General features: G+C 42.0%; 1 protein-coding gene across 1 annotated transcript in view; it reads left to right on the top strand.

Moving 5' to 3' along the window:
- CNGA3 (cyclic nucleotide gated channel subunit alpha 3) overlaps positions 1–22,052 on the top strand; it is a 112,148-nt gene that overhangs the window by 45,648 nt on the left and 44,448 nt on the right. Inside the window, exons 2-4 of the mRNA XM_075334311.1 lie at positions 2,430–2,573; positions 17,597–17,713; positions 18,897–19,082. Of these exons, the coding sequence (XP_075190426.1) occupies positions 2,470–2,573; positions 17,597–17,713; positions 18,897–19,082 (407 nt within the window). The 5' untranslated portion in view covers positions 2,430–2,469. The remainder of the gene's footprint in view (positions 1–2,429; positions 2,574–17,596; positions 17,714–18,896; positions 19,083–22,052) is intronic.

Raw genomic sequence — 22,052 nt, 5'->3', positions numbered from 1 at the left:
CCGCGCCCGGGCTCAAGTGAACAGGGTGGTTGCGCGTTTTGTGCGGAAAAATGGCGGTGTTGTGGTGAGGCACGTGGACCTGGAGTCGCCGAAGTGGCAGTTTAGGAGGAGTGATGGGGTTCACCTTAATGATATTGGTCCCGATTTATGGGCCCTGGGTTTGCATGATGGCGTGGAGCAAGCCTTGGGTGTGTGGCGGGTCCAGGCCACGTAAGGTGTCACGTGTCCTGTCCTGTGGCGGGGGTAGGTCTGGTCCAGAAGCGGTTGTAAGGGATTGGTAGCTGGACTGAGAGGCACTGTCTGGGTATGGTGTCTCCGGGTTCCGGTAAATTGCAGGCACGGGGTTCTGCAAAGTTTGGGGGGTATTAATCCGTGGGGTGATTAATACCTCATCTCTGGGTCGGAGTGTTGCGGCCAGGGATATTGGCGTAGGAATTGGTTTCTGGATCGGGCCTACATAAGGTTTTCATGTTTTGTTTATTATGTGTTACCTATTATTGTGTGTTTGGGGTCGCCCGTTGGACGGCGCCCCCCTTGTGTTAGTATGTTAATAATAGGTAATAAAGGCTGCTGTGGCCAATTTGTTTAACCAAGTCACATGCAGTCGGTGTGTTATTTTAGGTTAAGTTGGGTATACTAACCATCACGACCGGAGAATCCTTCCTCAGTGGTCAAGAAAGCCATGGACCCCATAGGGGGGAGGGGCGACATGACCAGAGGGAAGGAAGGGAGTGAGGGGGTTAATAAAGTTGAAATAGGGCATTATGGGAGGATATAGGGGATTGGTGGAGAAAGGGTCCCTATAGGGGAGGGGGGGGAAGTATATAAGTAATGGGGAGGGGTCTTACCTCCCCTTTTGACTCCGGACGGCGACAGATTCCCGCCCACCCTCCCTTAGTGGTTTGTGAAGGCGTTTTGTTTTTAGCTATGTTCAAAAAAAAAAAAAAAAAAAGGGGAAAAGTAATATTAATAAAAAAAAAAAAAACAAAAAAAACAAAAAAAAAAACGAATGTTGAAAGGGATGTATGTTTGTCGCAGCAGCGGGGGTAGGTCTGGTCCAGAAGCGGTTGTAAGGGATTGGTAGCTGGACCGAGAGGCACTGTCTGGGTATGGTGTCTCCGGGTTCCGGTAAATTGCAGGCACGGGGTTCTGCAAAGTTTGGGGGGTATTAATCCGTGGGGTGATTAATACCTCATCTCTGGGTCGGAGTGTTGCGGCCAGGGATATTGGCGTAGGAATTGGTTTCTGGATCGGGCCTACATAAGGTTTTCATGTTTTGTTTATTATGTGTTACCTATTATTGTGTGTTTGGGGTCGCCCGTTGGACGGCGCCCCCTTGTGTTAGTATGTTAATAATAGGTAATAAAGGCTGCTGTGGCCAATTTGTTTAACCAAGTCACATGCAGTCGGTGTGTTATTTTAGGTTAAGTTGGGTATACTAACCATCACGACCGGAGAATCCTTCCTCAGTGGTCATGGCTCACATGGTTATTACAAGGCTCATGTGTTGATTTCATATATGCCATTGTATTCCCTCATTCCCATGTGGCCTATGGGTGTTTGATAGAGACAGAGTTTCATGGAAGTGCAGATTTCCAGTTCATTTTGCCTATTTCATCCCCTGTCACCTCTTGTGCCCTATTATCCTGGTCCTTTGACCATGTATTTTCTATGTTTATGAATTTTGTATAAATAAATCACGATTTTGAAGCTTTTTTACTCTCTGTTCTCTGTTCAGATTATGCTATTGGAGTAGCTCCACAGTGGTGTGGCGATTTATATATGACCCACCTTACTGTATTTCTGTGTACATGGACATACTGAGTCTGCTCAGGAAGGAGACAGGTTCTTTGAACCAGAGATGAACATGCTTTGGTCAGACATGACCATATCAACCGAAGAAGAATAGCAAAAGACCTTGTGAAGATGCTGGCAGAAGCTGGTAAGCTTGTGTCATTATCCACAGTGAAATGAATATTATGGGCTGAAAGGCCACTCTGCCAGGAAGAAGCCATTACTCCAAAAAAAGCAGAAAACTCCAGATTAATGTTTGTAAATGCACAGAGCAACAAATATCTAAACAAGCTGCCATGGCCTGCATCGTCTCCAGACTTGGTTCTCTTTGGCAACATTAGAGGCATTAATGGCCTGACAATTGCAAAGGACGCCGCCATCAGCAGATCTTGATGATTTGCTTGCTCAAGTGCATTCAGCATTGCAGAACATTCTTCAGTCAACCATTAATAACTTCACTGATATAGCATGATAATGCATTAGGGTTATAAACTATATCTCTGTCTATAGGCACACGGGCAATGTGAATTAATTCATTACTCCAAATTAACAACACTGCAGATGGAAGTTCACATTTCAATTTCCTAATATTTGGTCACCTATTATACTAATATAAATCTTTTTTTTTTATTTAGCCATTTACTACACTGTGAAGACCAGTTGTTGTGATTCAGGATGGCTGCCATAGTGACTACACAATCATCATATCCAGTGCTGCATCGGATATCTGTCAGGACAATTGATGAAGATATAGAAAGAATTGAAAATGGAAACAGCAGGTAAAGTAATGTAACATACATGTATCATGCAACGTAGAGGACGACAAATCAATGATATGCTGATGATAACATGATAAAGATCAACTACACCAAAAGACAAAACTAGAACACAGAACATGCTTGTCATAGCATTAGCTGTCTTTCTGAAGGTCCTAAAACCAACCTGTCTCTTTAATATGTTGTCAACTGTATGGTCTTCCCAGCAGGAGAAACAGTAGATCCAGTCATAGCCATTAGAATGGAGGATGTGCAGTATCTGGCCCTGTCCACTATCAATTCCGCCATTGATCTCATCCAGTCACCACTGGCATCGGGAACAACTGTTTGACGGCAATGTCAGGTGTCATACCCACAGCAATTTGATATTGTTAACTTATCCAACTCATAGGTCATCAATATAAAAGTAATGGACAACCCCTTTAAGCTTTGTGTATTAAGCACAGGCTTATTGAGATTTTTAGAGGTTGTCAAAACCAGTGAAAACTGCTTAAAAAAAAAAGCTCCTTTGTTTTTTATCAAGTTTTTCTTTCCTTAAGGCAATTTTGAAGAGTTTTTAACCCTGCTGTACTGTTCGGGTCAATATGACCCAAAATGATTTTTGAGACCCTGCAGATTTTTTTTAATGAGGATTTGAAACTAGTGGTTCCTTGACTTCTCCTCATTTGTGGAGCTCTACATTTTTTTTTTGCTTTTGTTTTTTTTTTTTTGTTTACTTTTTGCTACACGCTGATTGTTACACTTGTACTGTTCGGGTCAATATGACCCGATAGCATTTTATACTGTTCTACACGTCTCTGATTATTTCTGACTGCAAAAGTTATGTTTTTTTATGTGTACTTCATCTCAAAATGGTGTATACAGGAAAAACCCCTGATGAAAGACCTGAAAAAAATCAGGGTATGCGTGTTGTTCTAGATTTGACCCATGGACTAAAAGGACAAAATGTCACATGTGACAACTTTTTTATATCCTATCAACTAGGCCAGATGTTGAAGAAAAAACATCTTACCATGCTGGGTACTATGAGAAAAAACAAACCTGAACTACCGCAAGGTATCCTTAGAAAGAGAGAGGTGTGCAGTTCTACTTTTTATTTTTCTGAAAAAACAACTGTTGTTCATTATGTTCCAAAAAAACCAAACAGGTAATTCTAATGAGCACAATGCACCATGACAATGCCGTAAGTGATAGAGAAGACAGAAAGCCTGACATTATTTTGGATTATAATACCACAAAGGGAGCAGTTGATACTTTAGACCAAGCAATATCAACATATACATGCAAACGCAAAACCAATCGGTGGCCAATGATTTTATTTTATAACATACTGGACGTTTCTGCATACAATGCATTTGTCTTATGGAGAGAAATCAACCCTGATTGGAACCGGAATAAGCTGCATAAAAGAAGATTATTTCTTGAGGAATTGGGAAAATCCCTGGTGAGGCCATATATTGAGAGCAGAAAAGTGACCCCCAGAAGTGATGGAGCAACAGCCATTGTAAAAAGTGTCCAGCATGTTCAAGAAAGAGACTCCACATCCACGGCCTCCACCAGCACAGCTACCAGCAAAAAAAGGAAGAGATGTAGCGTCTGTTCATCTTCCTGTGACGATAAGACTAATCTGACATGTGCTGGATGTTCAAAATATCTGTGCAAAGGACATGTGTCTTATTATTGTGTTCAGTGTAAAAAACGCATGAACATGTTCAGTTTATTCTTTTTTCTTTCTAAAAAGGTTGAAGTTTTTATGATTTTTCATTTGTTGATTTATAAAATTTGTTTTCAAAAAGTTAAATTTCATGTTTTAGTAATAGTAATGTAAAGCTTCTTTATTATTTGTGTGCAGAATGTCAACAATCAAAGATAATTGCAAAAAGCCTGTGTAACCTTTTTATGAAAAAAAATAAATAATTAAGTTTGAATTTAAATTTTTCATTTGTTTATGATCAACCATGTTCACATACAGTATTTCAATGAAAAAAGTATTCAAATAAAATAATTAGAGTAGCTAAAAATCAAGAATTAATAGGTCGGGTCATATTGACCCGGGAACAGTACAGGTGTATAGCAAATGCGAACAGAACAGCAGGGTTAAAGTGTGACCTACGGGTTTTTTCCTGAAGTATTTTTTTGCAGACTTCTGATTGGACAGGGCCCAGATAGAGTGGATTCCATCAGGCACCGCTCTAAGGAAGTGACATCCATGTTTTCTCTTACCAGGCATTTTTTGAAACCTAAAGTAGTGGAAGAATGCTTAAAAGACTAAACAATGGCAAGCCATTTACAATAAAACTGAATAGGAAGGGTCTTTGTAGCATTTTTTTTGTTTGTTTTAGCAATTTTTCAGGTATCTTTTTGAGTAGACATACTCCAAAAGACTCCTCAAAACCTCATGTGGACACACCTAGGTTATGTGCACACATCTTTTAAATGTCTAGGGACCTGCCAAGTTTTTCAAGAGGAGATGTTTCAGGACAGACCGATGTCTTTTGTTCAGAAGCAACTTTTTATACATCCTATCAGTCATGTTTCTGAGGTTTTTTGTGTCATCTTCACCAGTGGCATTTTTTTGCCTTTTTGTTGTAAATTAGTGAGTAGTTCCAAGCAAAAGCTGCCTAAAGAATGGTCCGGTCACTTCTTTTAATTGCTTTGAGTCTTTAGAAACCTGAAGCGGTTGAAGGAAGCTCAAAAGACTTTTACATGAATAGCAAGTTGTTTTTACATATTCCATCTGTTTAGTGTTTATTGTAGGTGTGCCTATCTTGCCCACACTGCAGCTTTGTATGTACATTGTGTATTGACAGTGAGCTGCTTATCAGAAGCATTGATTTTCATGCAGGACAATGCTCCATCACATTCATCCAACTACTCCACAGCTTGGCTGGCCAGTAAAGGTCTAAAAGATGAAAAAATAATGACATGGCCTCCTTGTTCACCTGATCTGAACCCCATAGAGAACCTGTGGTCCCTCATAAAATGTGATATCTACAGGGAGGGAAAACAGTACACCTCTCGGAACAGTGTCTGGGAGGCCGTGGTGGCTGCTGCACGCAATGTTGATTGTAAACAGTTCAAGCAACTGACAGAATCTATGGGTGGTAGGCTGTTGAGTGTCATTATAGAGAAAGGTGGCTATATTGGTCACTAATTTTTTGGGGTTTTGTTTTTCCATCTCAGAAATGTTTATTTCTAAATTTTGTGCAGTTATATTGGTTTACCTGGTGAAAATAAACAAGTGAGATGGAAATATATTTGATTTTTATTAAGTTGTCTAATAATTATGCACAGTAATAGTTACATGCACAAACAGATATCCTCCTAAGATAGCCAAATCTAAAAAAACCCACTCCAACTTTCAAAAATATTAAGCTTTGATATTTATGAGTCTTTTGGGTTGATTGAGAACATGAAAAGATACTCTAAAATACACCTTGCCTAATAATTCTACACACGGTGTATGCTCCCATCATAACCCCATTCTGGTGTATGTCCCCATCATATATACATATATTGCCCCATCATGTCCCCATTCTGGTATCCTGGTATATATTGTCCCAATCCTGGTATATATGGCCCCATCATGGTATATATGGCCCCATCATGTCCCATCCTGGTATATAGCCCCAACCTAGTATATGTCCCCATCCTGGCCACATCCTTGTATATAGTCCCAACCTGATATATGTCCACATCCTGGTATATAGCTTCTTCATGTCCCCATCATGGTATATAGCTTTTTTATGTCCCCATCCTGGTATATAGGGCCACATCATGTCCCCATTCCGGTATATAAGGCCACATCATGTCTCCATCCTGGTATATAGGTCCAGATCATGTCCCCATCCTGGAATATAGCCCCATCCTGGTAAGTATGAAACTGCAGTGTGCCGTACATTTAAAAAAAAACAAAAAAAAACTAAATGATTACACTCACTTTCCCGCTGCTCCCCTGGCATCCTCCTCCGGTGCTTACATGCTGGCAACTGACAGTGCTGTCAGCTGTGCCAGTATATTCTCTGCTCCCCATGTCCAGGATTATGGTCGTGGGGAGCAGTGATTATTCACTCCCTTAATCGGCGGCCAGCACATCGCAGTGCAGGGACCCAATAAGTCCCTGCGCTGCAATGTATTTCAGCTGGATGCACATCCAGCTGAAACAGGTGCTGGGGCCAGCGGGCCCCTTGCACCCCCGGGCCCGTTCGCAGTTGTGACCTTTGCGACCGTGGTTTTTACGCCCCTTTTTGTACTCCCCCTTGTTGACACTGTCTTCCCTTTTCCACTGTTTTTGATCAGCACGGTTCACTTCTGACTATACATCAGCAGATTTATGTTATGGTATTGAATACATTATAAATTGTACATTCAAACATCGGGCATTATAAATTGTACATTCAAACAAGGTAGTTCTCCTGCGGGTCGGATGACATTTCTTCTGAATCCCCATGCCTTTAAACATTAATAATTGAGATTTAATTCACTAGAGCTCAGAGCACATCTAAAGTTTATTAATGGCCTCTCTCTCTACCTTTGATGTGTGCGGAGCCTCATTCACGGACAGAACTTGTAGTTCAGACTTTAGCCATGTTTTATTATCAATTACACTGACTTGTTCTGTTGACTTTAAGACATTTAGACATTAACAGCTTTAACCACGTAACACGTATCATTATAATTCCTATCTGACTTATCCTACTATACTGTATTACTCGTCCAATCGAATCCCTATGTTCATATAATATAGTATTTCACTTATCATAACCTCATAGAGACTAACTAATGAGAATATGGTTCTGGGTGACTTCATAGTACATTCTTGTTGGTGATAACTAGTGATGAGCGAGCATGCTTGTAACTACTCGGTACTCGCACGAGTATCACTGTACTCGGGCTGCTCGGCGGGTACCGAGTAATTTTGCAATACTCGTGCTTTACTCGTGGTCTTCATCCCTGCATGTTGGCGCTCTTTTGAGAGCCAGCCCTCATGCAGGGATTGGCTGGCAGACCACTGCAATGCCACAGCCCTGTTAGTTGTGGAATTGCAGTGATTGGCTGGCCTGCACAGCGTGACCGAGCCTTTATACCGGCCGGCGCGCTGTGCTCTGTACACAGCCATCTCATATTCCCTGCTTTCCACGCCCACAGGCACCTATGATTGGTTGCAGTGAGACACGCCCCCACGCTGAGTGACAGGTGTCACACTGCACCCAATCACAGCAGCCGGTGGGCGTGTCTATACTGTGCAGTAAAATAAATAAATAAATAATTAAAAAAACGGCGTGCGGTTCCCCCCAATTTTAATACCAGCCAGATAAAGCCATACAGCTGAAGGCTGGTATTCTCAGGATGGGGAGCCCCACGTTATGGGGAGCCCCCCACCCTAACAATATCAGTCAGCAGCTGGCCAGAATTGCCGCATACATTATATGCGACAATTCTGGGGCTGTACCCGGCTCTTCCCGATTTACCCTGGTGCGTTGGCAAATCGGGGTAATAAGGAGTTATTGGCAGCCCATAGCTGCCAATAAGTCCTAGATTAATCATGTCATGCGTCTATGAGACACCCTCCATGATTAATCTGTAAGTTACAGTAATAAACACACACACACCCGAAAAAATCCTTTATTAGAAATAAAAAACACACACATATACCCTGGTTCACCACTTTAATCAGCCCGAAAAAGCCCTCCTTGTCCGGCGTACTCCAGGATGATCCAGCGTCGCATCCAGCGCTGCTGCATGGAGGTGACCGGAGCTGCAGAATACACCGCCGCTCCGGTCACCTCCACACAGCAAATGAACACAGCCGCGCGATCAGCTGCTGTCACTGAGGTTACCCGCTGTCACCGCTGCATCCACCGGTGGCCGCGGGTAACCTCAGTGACAGCAGCTGATCGCGCGGCTGTGTTCATTTGCTGTGTGGAGGTGACCGGAGCGGCTGTGTGTGCTGCGGCTCCGGTCACCTCCATGCAGCAGCGCTGGATGCGACGCTGGATCATCCTGGATTACGCCGGACATGGAGGGCTTTTTCGGGCTGATTAAAGTGGTGAACCAGGGTATATGTGTGTGTTTTTATTTCTAATAAAGGATTTTTTCTGGTGTGTGTGTGTTTATTACTGTAATTTACAGATTAATCATGGAGGGTGTCTCATAGACGCCTGACATGATTAATCTAGGACTTATTGGCAGCTATGGGCTGCCAATAACTCCTTATTACCCCGATTTGCCAACGCACCAGGGCAAATCGGGAAGAGCCGGGTACAGTCCCAGAACTGTCGCATCTAATGTATGCGGCAATTCTGGGCGGCTGTTGGCTGATATTGTTAGGGTGGGGGACACCCCATAACGTGGAGCTCCCCATCCTGAGAATACCAGCCTTCAGCCTTATGGCTTTATCTGGCTGGTTTTAAAAATGGGGGGAACCGCACGCCGTTTTTTTAAATTATTTATTAATTTTAATTATTAATTTTAATTATTTATTAAATAATTTAAAAAAACGGCGTGCGGTTCCCCCCATTTTTAAAACCAGCCAGATAAAGCCATACGGCTGAAGGCTGGTATTCTCAGGATGGGGAGCTCCACGTTATGGGGAGCCCCCCACCCTAACAATATCAGCCAACAGCTGCCCAGAATTGCCGCATACATTATATGCGACAGTTCTGGGACTGTACCCGGCTCTTCCCGATTTACCCTGGTGCGTTGGCAAATCGGGGTAATAAGGAGTTAATGGCAGCCCATAGCTGCCACTAAATCCTAGATTAATCATGTCAGGCGTCTCCCCGAGATTCCTTCCATGATTAATCTGTAAATTACAGTTAAAAAACACACACATCCGAAAAATCCTTTATTAGAAATAAAAAACACTAACAAAGTCCCTCATTACCAATTTATTAACCCCGACAAACCCTCCATGTCCGGCGTACTCCACAGTCCTCCAGCGTCGCGTCCAGCTCTGCTGCATGGAAGTGACAGGAGCTGCAGAAGACACCGCCGCTCCGGTCACCTCCACGCAGCTAATGAAGACAGCCGTGCGATCAGCTGAGCTGTCACTGAGGTTACCCGCTGTCACTGGATCCAGTGACGGCGGGTAACCTCAGTGACAGCTCAGCTGATCGCGCTACTCACCTCATTTGCTGCGTGGAAGTGACCGGAGCGGCGGTGTCTTCTGCAGCTCCGGTCACCTCTATGCAGCAGCGCTGGATGCGACGCTGGAACATCCTGGATGACGCCGGACATGGAGGGCTTTTTGGGGCTGATTAAAGTGGTGAACCAGGGAATGTGTGTGTGTTTTTTATTTCTAATAAAGGATTTTTCGGGTGTGTGTTTATTTACTGTAACTTACAGATTAATCATGGAGGGTGTCTCATAGACGCCTGACATGATTAATCTAGGATTTAGTGGCAGCTATGGGCTGCCATTAACTCCTTATTACCCCGATTTGCCAAAGCACCAGGGCAAATCGGGAAGAGCCGGGTACAGCCCCAGAACTGTCGCATATAATGTATGCGGCAATTCTGGGCGGCTGCTGACTGATATTGTTAGGCTGGGGGGCTCCCCATAACGTGGAGCTCCCCATCCTGAGAATACCAGCCTTCAGCCGTATGGCTTTATCTGGCTGGCATTAAAATGGGGGGGACCGCACGCCGTTTTTTTTTAATTATTTATTAATTTATTTTACTGCACAGTATAGACACGCCCACCGGCTGCTGTGATTGGGTGCAGTGTGACACCTGTCACTCAGCGTGGGGGCGTGTCTCACTGCAACCAATCATAGGCACCGGTGGGCGGGGAAAGCAGGGAATAGGAGATTGTTTAATGAGCGGCCGGCTTTTTCAAAATAGTAAAAGCCGCCGGTCACCTCCACGCAGCTAATGAAGGGAATAGCGCGATCAGCTGCTGTCAGTCAGGTAACTCCCGGCCACCGCTGGATCCAGCGGTGCCGCGATTAACCTCAGTGACAGCAGCTGATCGCTCTACTCACCTCAGTTGGTGCATGGAGCTGACTGGAGCGGCGGTGAGTATAGCGATCAGCTGAGCTGTCACTGAGGTTACCCGCGGCCACCGCTGCATCCACCGCTGCATCCAGGTAACCTCAGTGACAGCTCAGCTGATCGCGCTACTCATCTCATTAGCTGCGTGGAGGTGACCGGAGCGGCGGTGTCTTCTGCAGCTCCTGTCACTTCCATGCAGCAGAGCTGGACGCGACGCTGGAGGACTGTGGAGTACGCCGGACATGGAGGGTTTGTCGGGGTTAATAAATTGGTAATGAGGGACTTTGTTAGTGTTTTTTATTTCTAATAAAGGATTTTTCGGGTGTGTGTGTTTTTTAACTGTAATTTACAGATTAATCATGGAAGGAATCTCGGGGAGACGCCTGACATGATTAATCTAGGATTTAGTGGCAGCTATGGGCTGCCATTAACTCCTTATTACCCCGATTTGCCAACGCACCAGGGTAAATCGGGAAGAGCCGGGTACAGCCCCAGAACTGTCGCATCTAATGTATGCGGCAATTCTGGGCGGCTGCTGACTGATATTGTTAGGGTGGGGGGCTCCCCATAACGTGGAGCTCCCCATCCTGAGAATACCAGCCTTCAGCCGTATGGCTTTATCTGGCTGGTATTAAAATTGGGGGGACCGCATGCCGTTTTTTTTAATTATTTAATTATTTATTTCACTGCACAGTATACACACACCGGCTGCTGTGATTGGTTGCAGTGAGACAGCTGTCACTCAGTGTGGGAGCGTGTCTCACTGCAACCAATCATAGGCGCCGAAAAGCAGGACAGCAGGGAATAGGAGATTGATTAATGAGCGGCCGGCTTTTTCAAAAGAGGAAAAGCCACCGGAGTTTGAACAGCTGTGCAGCGCCGCGGCAGTGATCGGGGAACGGTAAGTAAGAGAGAGGGGGGGGAACTGACCGACAGACTGTGAGAGGGGGACAGACAAGACAGAGAGAGACAGACCGACGGACTGAGGGAGATAGAATAAAAAAAAAAAAATGACCGACATCGCTAGTAAAAAGCACAAAACGTGCGTTTTGGACATCGGAGTGCCACACAAGGTTTTCATGTAAAATCTTTCATGTATTAATCTCAAAAAGTAACATACACCAGCTCTATCTCACTATTGGGTATGTGCCCTTAACATTTCCGCCATGAAAATTCATTTTGGTGTCATTTTGGAAGGTTTTCTGGTGAGTCCGTAAAAATGGCGTAAAACTCGGACAAAATTGTTCACATCTGTGACTTTTGAGTGATAAATGCTTCAAGGGGTCTTCCCCATGCTGATGCCATGTCATTTGAGCACTCTTCTGAGACTTTTGTGACATTTTTAGGGTTTCTCCATGCTGCCGGGGGGTCATTTCACAAAAATACTCGGGTCTCCCATAGGATAACATTGGGCTCGGTGCTCGGGCCGAGTACACGAGTATCTTGGGAGGCTCGGCCCGAGCTTCGAGCACCCGAGCTTTTTAGTACTCGCTCATCACTAGTGATAACCATAATGCTAAGTGTGACTGCTTTCATTAAAGGTGTCAATGTGTGAAAACTAATCATAGACAAAGAGAGAAAATAGAGCAATCCCTCACAAAGGACATGTATGCTTATCCCTATTAGCTGCGACCTGGTAAACAAGCCCTCGCTGTGACTTATATAACACTGCCACCTACAGCCATTTATCTCATCACAAAGTGTTATTAATGGTTCTTACAAGCCATGAATTAGTAACAATTGGATGCCATATAAGAACCTAGTCATCTTATATATAGTATGGAAGACATGACAGCTGGTCTCTCCAGTGGATGCAGAATACAAGCGTTCTGTGCTTAATAAGAAATAATATTAATTAAAAGGGTTCTCCACTAATAATCTAATATCACCTATGAAAGCAGTGAAATTCCTGCAATAATATCACTGCTGTCCTCAGAGGATGATTTTATATTGTATCACGTGACCACTGCAGGCAATCAGCAATTGCTGATTGGTTATAGAAGGCACGTGACACAAAAATGCCACATCACTCACTGGGAATAGTGACATTAACATCGCTGGAAGGGCACCGATGTGGGAGGTGATAATAGATTGGTATTATTTCAATTGGGGTCCTCCTGAATTGATGAATCAGTGGTTGTCAATCTATTTAATTTACTTTTACTCACTGGGACATAGTTATAATAATGGATGCTTTGAAAATAATATTATATCACTGAAACAGCTCAAGAACATTTGTGAATTAATTGAGCAAAAACATCATGACAAAAAGTGATAAGAGCGGCACTAACCATCGGTATGTGCAAAAGACAGCACTTTATTGTGGTCGTCACATGAGGAAAGGAGAAAAAAAGAGGTAAATAACAGCTGTTTCATGTAAATACGCCTAATCCACCTAAATGTAGTTTATGCAAAAGCAGCTGCTTCTTACCTTTTTGTCTCCTCTCTTTATGTGATGACCACAATAAAGTGCTGACTTTTTCATGTAGCAGTGGTGAGTGCGACTCTTTTCAGTTTTTTTGCAGTTTTTTTCATGCTGTTTTTGCTCAATGTTTGCATTGCTTTATCTTAAACTGAGCACCACTGTATCTGGTACTTCAGTACCTATGTCTGCTTGAATGTATCTCTGAAGGATGTGTTAGTAGTATCAGCTAATCTGTCTTATAATTTTTTCACTTGTGAATCAAAATTATAAAATTATATATAAATATATATATATATATATATATATATATATATATATATATATATATATATAGATGTGCCAAATATCTCATACCTGGGTTCTGTTGCTTTAAAGGGGTGCACACTTTTTTATTTTAATGGATATGTGGAGGACATGATTTTGTGGCACCTACTAAGACATTACAGTTCTCCTCCTGCACTTGTTAGAGCCGCTTTCATCACAAACTGCACAGTTCTCCCATCCATAAAATGAATGTTGATAGAGAACCAACTTTCCCATGTGCAGTGTTTTTCAATTGGAGGAGGCTGGTGGACAACTCTGGTTACTTGCGTCCCCATCAGCTGCCATTGTATACAGAGGAGAACTGTTCTGTCACAGGTGTGTCACAATGACAGACAGTCATGTGGTTTTTGGTAATATAAGGTGACAGTGTTTGGCTGCCCAAAATGCTCCTTTACTTTCTATTGTTCCTGCTGTAGGTAGCTTTAGGCTGTGTGTGTACGTCTATGTTGCATGCTTTTATGTTGCGTTTAGAACTGCAGCGTAACTGCATGCGTCCTGCGTCCCCAGCACAATCTATGAAGATTGTGCATAATCCAACTGCACATTGCGTTTGAGAGCGCAGCGTTTCAGATGCTGAAATTTTGATCCAAAATGCTGCATTCTAAAAAGCAACATGTCACTTCTTTTGTGCGTTCCGGATGCCTTTCCCACTCTGTCTATGGCAGAGCAAGCATCCAGAGCGCATGATTTCTGCATGAATTCTGCATTCAACAATGCATCCAGAACACAGTTTTTCGGCTGCGTTCTGAAACGCACGAACGCTGCGGAAGATTTAGCACGACAGAACGCAGACGTGCGCACATACCCTTACTGCTGGGTTTTCATCTCTTCCCCTTTAGCACCCAGCGGAGCGCTCCTTCCACCGAACTGATGATTATATCAGTATTCCCCTTGTACTTAAATACTCTCATCTTCCCTGGACTTGTGCTTGTGATATTATTCAGTTCTTTCAAGCTCTAGTTGCAAGCAGGAGGCTTATACTCATCTGTAGTATCGTTGCTGGAACATTGATGAACTTCTACCTGAGTTATCTGTAAGTCACAATACTATCAAAATTCCAAACAATCGCATGACTCCACATATAAACCTGACATTAAAAATCCTTTATTAAATAATATAGGGGTACTATAGAAACAAAATTATACAGGAGAGATGTATAGACACAAAGCAGGACAAACATACATAATGATGCCAAAATAAGGCTGCAAACTGGTAACAAGCTTCAGATAAAACTGAAAACAAGAACATTAAATAATAAAGCAAATGTGAGAAAGGCATTTTTAATATAAAACAAAAAAGATTTGTTCCAAAATCGAATCATCTGGTGCTGGATAACTAGTGACGATAATAATACAAGTGAAAAATGTATACATAAAAAAATATCATGAAAGACCATACTAAACAATAAACCAACAATTATTAAAGTGCATCCAAAAGTTGTAATGAAAAAAAATATATATTATTAATTACAATAAAGTGCAAATATTGTGCTGTTCATCTAACAAAAAAAAAGGATTAATATGAATATTTCAGAGCATGAAAGTGTATTCAAGAGATAAAGAAATAAATAGATGAGACAGGATGCTGGAGACAATATCTTAAGATAAGGTAAATACTAATATACCGATAAACCTGCAAAGGGCCTTACCAGTGAGCTCATTTAATTAATCCAATTAGACAAGGAACTGTGAATGAGGAAATATATGACACACAATGCGGAAAAAAGTATATATGAAAAAATATAATAAGGTAAACCAACACACTTAAAAATCAGCAATGTGCCTCTCCAACATAGATTTATGATACTCAGAATACACAACAATCTAAAATGCAAAAACTGTGCTACCACATGAAAATGAACAGTCAGATATTATTAGGCATCAGAAAAGTAAAATCAATTAAATAAATGAAACCTTCAAGGGGTTAATCAATTCAAATAACCTCAGGATACACAATAATCTAAAATGAAAACAACAATATGCTGCCTCATAAAGATAGTCAGATGTTATTAGGCACCAGATAAGTAAGATCAAGGAAACAAATGGGATTAATCCATTTAAATAACCTCTGGTGAGGATTACTCAGAACCCACAGTGAGCCTCACCATTCAACCACTTGGCACATGCAGAGTAAATAGAGCAAAAAATGGATTAGTTACCAGCGAGCGTATGGTCACTGCTCACCCCCTGACGCACGTTTCGTGTAAACACTTCATCACGGGAAAGCAGTTCATGCATTTTCCCCCTGTGTGTCCCCCATGTGTCTTCTCTAGTGTTTAGTGGGGTTGACGAAGAGCTCATCCATCCCGTACCCATTCCCTATTTAGGGTCTAGCACTAGTGATACCTACGGTCAGTTATCCGGCTCGGCGCATCTTTGCGGAACCTATCTAGGGTTGTGAGGGATCCCAGGACCAGCGGTAGTTTTGGTAAGGGGCCACCATCTCCCCCTTCCTTAGAATCAGGTTTCCATTCCTTTTCGCTTGGTACTTTCCATACCTAGTGTGACGTGCAATCTGTAAGGAAAGCAGCCCTAAAAAGTGCAGGAGGAGCATCTGTAATACTTATGTATTAGTATGTGCCACATAATCATGTCACCAACACACCTGACTAAATAAAGATCAAGTGGCGAACCCCTTTGGGCCCAAAGGCCCCTATTATAATTGTCAATTGGTAGGTAGTAATCCTATTACAGATATTGCACTGGGACCAAGGAGCTGCATACTTTTCTTTTGATTACCTTTATTACTTACAATATCTTCAATATACAGTACTGTGCAGATATTTTAGACAGGTCTGGAAAAATGCTTTTAAAAATAGAAGTGTTACTAGTTTATTTTTATCATTGAACAAAATGCAAAGTGGAACAATAAAAGACAAATCTATATCAAATCAATATTAAGGTGACCCACCCTTTGTCTTCAATATAACATCAATTCTTCTAGGCACATTTGCACACAGGTTTTGAAGGAACTCAGCTGAGAGGTTGTTCCTAATACCTTGGAGAACTAACCACAGATCTTCTGTGGACGTAGACTTGTGCAAAGACTTCAGTCTCTTCATGTAATTCAATACAGAATCTGTGATATTGCAGTTAGTGCTTTTTGGTTCTTTGGGGGCCTTTTCATCATTTCCAGGACTACTTGTCATCTTTAAACTGAAGATAGTTATTAATGAAATTTAGAGCCAATGGGATCCCTACACAATGATATTACATAATTGCTAAGCTTTATTTCTCACCATTGAGGAAACCATTAATCCTGACAAAATCCCAACACAATTTTGCTGAAATGCAGTCTAAAACTAGCAAGAATCCACCACCATGCTTCATTGTTGCCTGCAGACATTTATGATTGTACTGCACTTGAGCTATGTGGTGAACAAGCTGTCTTATGTTATAGCCAAAAATTTCACATATTGAATAATCAGTCCAGAGCACATTTTTCTTTTTTTTCCACCCAAGTTAATATATTTTTGTTTACAGATGAGTTGTTTAACCTTGTTTTCATGTCAAAGGTATGGTTTTAGCCCATAACTCTACCATAAAGCCCACTTCTGGACAGACTTCGTCAAACAGTATATGGGTGTAGCTGGGTCCCCTGGTTTCTGCTAGTTTTGATCTGATGGCACTGTGTCTCTAATCTGCTGCACTAAATTTCCTTGGTTGATCTCTGCATCAATGCTTCTCTTCATTGGCCATTTCTTAGTGTTTTTAATGCTGAGAAATAAAGGTAGATACTTATCCATCATGCAATACCACAAGTGAGATGTCTGATTGGCTCCATATTAGTCTACAGGAGGACAACTCCAAACATACAGCCATGTCCTGAAGAGCATAGGCAACATAAAGATGTGGCCACCATAGAGCACTGATCTCAACATCATTGAGTCTGTTTGGTATCACATGAATAGGCAGAAGGATTTGCACCGGCCTACCTTCAGAGGGGATCTATGGTTAGTTCTCCAAGATATTTGGGATAAACTTACTGTAAAGTTCCATGAAAAGTATGTGCAAGTGTGCCTAGAATAAATAACTATTTTTGAAGTAAAGAGTGGTCACACCAAATATTGATTTGATTTAGATTTCTCTTATGTTCATTTACTTTATATTTTGTTAATCGATAAAAATCTGCATTTTTTCCACATCTGATTAAAACCTATAACGGTACTGTATTTCTCTTACATTTTTACATTTTCCTTATATATTTGTTTGTATCATTTTAGTATAACACAAAAACCTTACCCCCAGCAAAATCTGACTTATGTTTTCTCTTTTACTCTGAAGGGCTCCTTCCCTGTGTGAGGACACCTCATCCGAGCTTCAGCAGGTTATTGGATTGGATCCTAGAGGCCTTACCGAGTCCCGCAGGAGCTCATTCACTGGAAGAGGAGGAATGGCCAGGTATTAGACACAGTAAATAAGAGCTGTAATGAATCAGGACATTCACAGGTTTTTACTGATAATAATCTTAATTTCAGTAAAGTATTTATGAGAATTTTTGCACAAAAAAATGTGTATTTTGTTTCAACTGTTTTACAATTTCCTCTCCACCTTTAACCCCTTCACCACCCAGCAATTTTCTGTTTTTCGTTATAGTTTTTTTTCCTCCCCTTCTTCCAAAAGCCATAACTTTTTCATTTTTCCATCAATATGGCCATGTGAGGGCTTGTGTTTTTTGCGGGGCGAGTTGTACTTGTGACTGACACCCTGCATTCTGCCCCATATTGTACTGGTAAATGAGAGACAAATTCTATGTGCGGTGAAATTGCAAAAAAAAACAAAAAAAAGTGGTATTCCATGATTGTTTTTTGGGTCATGTTCAAATGGTAAAACTAACCTGGCATTATGATTCTTCAGGTCTGTACGAGTTCGTAGAAACCAAAAATATAGTTCTACTTTTATCTAATTGGTGAAAAAAAATTCCAATGTTTGTCTGAAAAAAGAATTTGCCTACAATTAACATATCTATCAATCGTGTGAATTGATAAGTCAATGACTTTTCCTTCTTGGTTTCGAAATTTTAATGATGAGGAGTGAATATGTGTGTGGGTGCTTATTATACATCTGAATGTTTATACACTATGTGAAAATCATTAAATGGTCCATTAAACAAAGTCTATCACCATTTTTACCCCTATAAACTGCTATCACAACTAAATAGGTATTAGAAAAAGAAGTGCAACACTGTCCCCATTGGGGCTCACAATCTAAATTCCCTAGCTTTATGTGTGTGGGAGTGTGGGAGGAAACCCACACCAACACAGGAAGAATATACAAACTCCTTGCAGATGTTGTCATTGGTGGGATTTGAACCCAGGACCCCAGCGCTGCAAGACTGCAGTGCTAACCACTGAGCCACCGTGCCACCGAATTACTGCCAACGGTGGTAATCTCACTAAGGCACCTTTTATCTGCTTGAGATTCTTGCAGAACATCATTTGTCAAAGAAATACAGGAATATTCTAAATATATGTTTTGATATTTTTGTGAAAAACAAAATGAAACCTATTGTAAAAGAACTTGTCTTTCAAGGCATAATTAGACAGTAAAAGTAGAAAAATATTTATTATTCATTTCTTTGCAGGTTGTCAAGATTTCTTCTAACGATGCGGACCTGGGCCATGAGACACCTGAATCGAGAAGATCAGCGCCCAGACTCATTTTTAGAAAGATTTAGAGGGCCAGAGATTAAAGAGGTGTCTAGCAGAAACAGCGTCACACAATCTGTAATAGAAAACCAAAATCCAGACAAGCTGGAAAAGGCAAATAGGTATTGCTATAACAATGTTACGTGCACCAGTTTGCTCCATTTTTATTTTTTGTATCATGGTTCTTGGAGCTGCGGTGTCAGTGTGTTACTGTGGTGTCTGTGTTATAGTGGTGTCAGTGTGTGTTTGCTGTGTGATCCCTGTTGTCAGTGTGCGACTATTGTAAGATTCTTCAGTGTATGATTGTGCTGAGATCTCTCATAATGTGAAAATGTGGGATTGTTGTGGGATCCTAGGCTCATTGTGAGATTGTTCTGAGATTCTCGAGATCAGTGTATAGGATATTGAGACAATATTCTGGAGAATCTGGGGTCCCAATTAATGATGGGTGAGCAGTGAAATGTTCGGTGCTCGGTACTCAAAGTGATGAGTGAATACTACGATGCCCGAGTGCTTGTTACTCGATCGAGCTGGTCAGACGCTTGGACGAGCTGAACTTGAGTGACAAGTATAATGGAAATCAGTGATTGGCCAATTCGTCTCTTTGACCACAGCCATAAAAACAGCATTTCCAATATAGGGAGAGCTGAGTTTTTTGGCTTTTTTTGGACACACTACATCCAAAAATGTTTTTGTACCCCCCAGTGAAAGCCTTTCAAAGACTACTAATGGGTCTCCCTGCACACATCATCCAATGAAGAGAGCCTGTGCTTTGTATTCGTTGTTTTATGAACGACACATCTGAGCACCTGTGATACTCGGCCGAGCTCAGCGAATACCTGAGCACCCGATGCTCAATCGAGTAGCGAGCAGTGGCGAGCATGCTTGCCCATCATTAATCCCAATCATAAGCAAAGAGCCATATCTTCCCTTTAAAATAATGTTACATCAAATCTGTTCCTTATAATATATTAGGTGTATTGTGTTCTCTCTGTTGATTTTTTTATTATAATTATTTTTTCTATTGAATGAAGAGAAAAAGAAACAGCATTTGTTTGGAAGGTAAATTACATTGTATCAAATAGATGCACTTTCAGAATATTTAAAAATCCTCCGACTCTTAGGGGATTTAAAGATCCCCAACTCTTGGTCAGAGGGGAGAAAACATCAAAGAACATTTATCTCTCTCAACAACATGTCCTGGCTGCATTACACAGGCATAACAATGAATTGCAGGTTGTCATATTTCATTTCTTCCATGTTGGCTATGCTGGGAAATTGAACACTTGCTCCTGGGTTTCCTCTCAGCTGATTGCTGGGGTACTAAGGTGGAGACACAATTTGATCTACTTTTCAAGACTCCCTTATAGAAGATATTGATTGTTCAAAACTGAGAAGCCATTTAACCTACAGTATATTCTGTTTTCAGACCTGTGCCATACCATCATACCGCTCTAATTACTTGGTGACTGCTGCTGTGTGACAAAGCTGGCGCCCTGCTGCATCTTTAATCTGGGCAGTTTACCCCTTAGATGTTTCACAAGTTAGATGCCAAAAGCTGCTAATGGGTTATCAAGGCCTTCAGGATCGCCATCGGTAGCCACTTAATAGGCTGCCTCTTGGTCTAGCACAGGCTAAAATAGTTTGGGGGACAGGAGGGGTATGTAACACTGAAAGGGATTCTGTCATGTGGCTTTGTCACCTAATCTGAGAGCAGGATAACGTAGGGGCAGAGATCCTGATCGCAGTGATGTGTCACTTACTAAGCTGCTTAGTGTAGGTTTGATAAAATCACTGTTTTATTGGCCATACATTATCATTAGAGGACTAGTAAACCTGCTGACTTGATTACAAGCACATTCATGAGCTCTGTAAAACCCCGCCCTCACTGATTGGCAACTTTCTGTGTACACTGTATATGGACAGAAAGCTGACAATCGGTGTTGTGTGAGAGGTTATACAGAGCTTTAAATTCAGAGAAGAATAAAGCAAGAAATCACCAGTTGGTGTTTCTGGGGGACAATACTCACATACAGTTGGATATTTAGCACCAGTGAGGATAAATTACTAAAACTTAGCTTTTATTTAAGCTCTTTAAAATTCAAAGATAAACAGACAATTATAAAATACACTTAGGATCACCCTGCAGGTAGCCAAGGTGCATGTTACCATGCTGTAATGAACAACCCTTGGAAAAACACCAATAGGGGAATACAATTATGTGTAATGCAAATATCAATTACTGTCATACACAAAGCATTTTGAAGATGTTGGACAGAGGTTCCGTTATCTAAATGCCAAAAATTGGAGACCTATCTCCTCAAAGACAGTAAGATATAGACTATCTCCTTATACAGGGATCGCTTACACATAATAGAATATAAAACTTAGAAAGATCTCACCCATTTGGAGGATCTTCAGACGTTTGGTATGGCAGTTCGTCTTTTGGAGGGGTCACAAAGGGGCCTGTGGTCCAGGCTGGATATAGCTCGCCCTAAACCCCCTTGTCTCCCGTCCTTACAAGGACGGTCCACATCTGAACCTGTGTCCTTGCAAAAAGTAGTCCCACATGCCTCCCACCTCCCGACGCGTTTCGTCACTTTCTGTGACTCCTCAGGGGTCCAAGCATGAAAGATCATGTAGTGGGTCAAAGAATGGTGTGTGACCTGCAGAGTCCAAACACCAAATGCTGCCAACCGCCAGCCCCCTCATTGTTCATCTATAAGTATATAGTTAAGGGCCCGCACAGCCAATCCTAGCAACCTCCAAACAGGTGCAACTCATGAGTAATATACAAACTCACCATTTGGTTCATAGTCGTCGCCATGCCAACGGGTTTCCACGTGTCCCGGGCATTATGATGTTATCCAGACTCCATTATCCCTAGGCGTGCACCGCACTTCCGGGTGGCGGTCACGAGAAAGAGGCCTGATCCGCATCACGTGGTGCACTCGGCACCACGTGGTCAGACATGTGATCCGGCGCGTCACCCTGTCCTTCAGTGCGGTCCTCCGATATCAGGCACGCCCACAGAAGGAGGCCAGTTCCGCATCACGTGGTGCACTCCGCACCACGTGATCAGGCATGTGATC

This window comes from Anomaloglossus baeobatrachus, chromosome 2, assembly GCF_048569485.1.
Source record: "Anomaloglossus baeobatrachus isolate aAnoBae1 chromosome 2, aAnoBae1.hap1, whole genome shotgun sequence".
Classification (NCBI taxonomy): domain Eukaryota; kingdom Metazoa; phylum Chordata; class Amphibia; order Anura; family Aromobatidae; genus Anomaloglossus; species Anomaloglossus baeobatrachus.
Note: the sequence above shows the minus strand (reverse complement) of the source record. Positions and strands in the feature narration are given on the sequence as shown.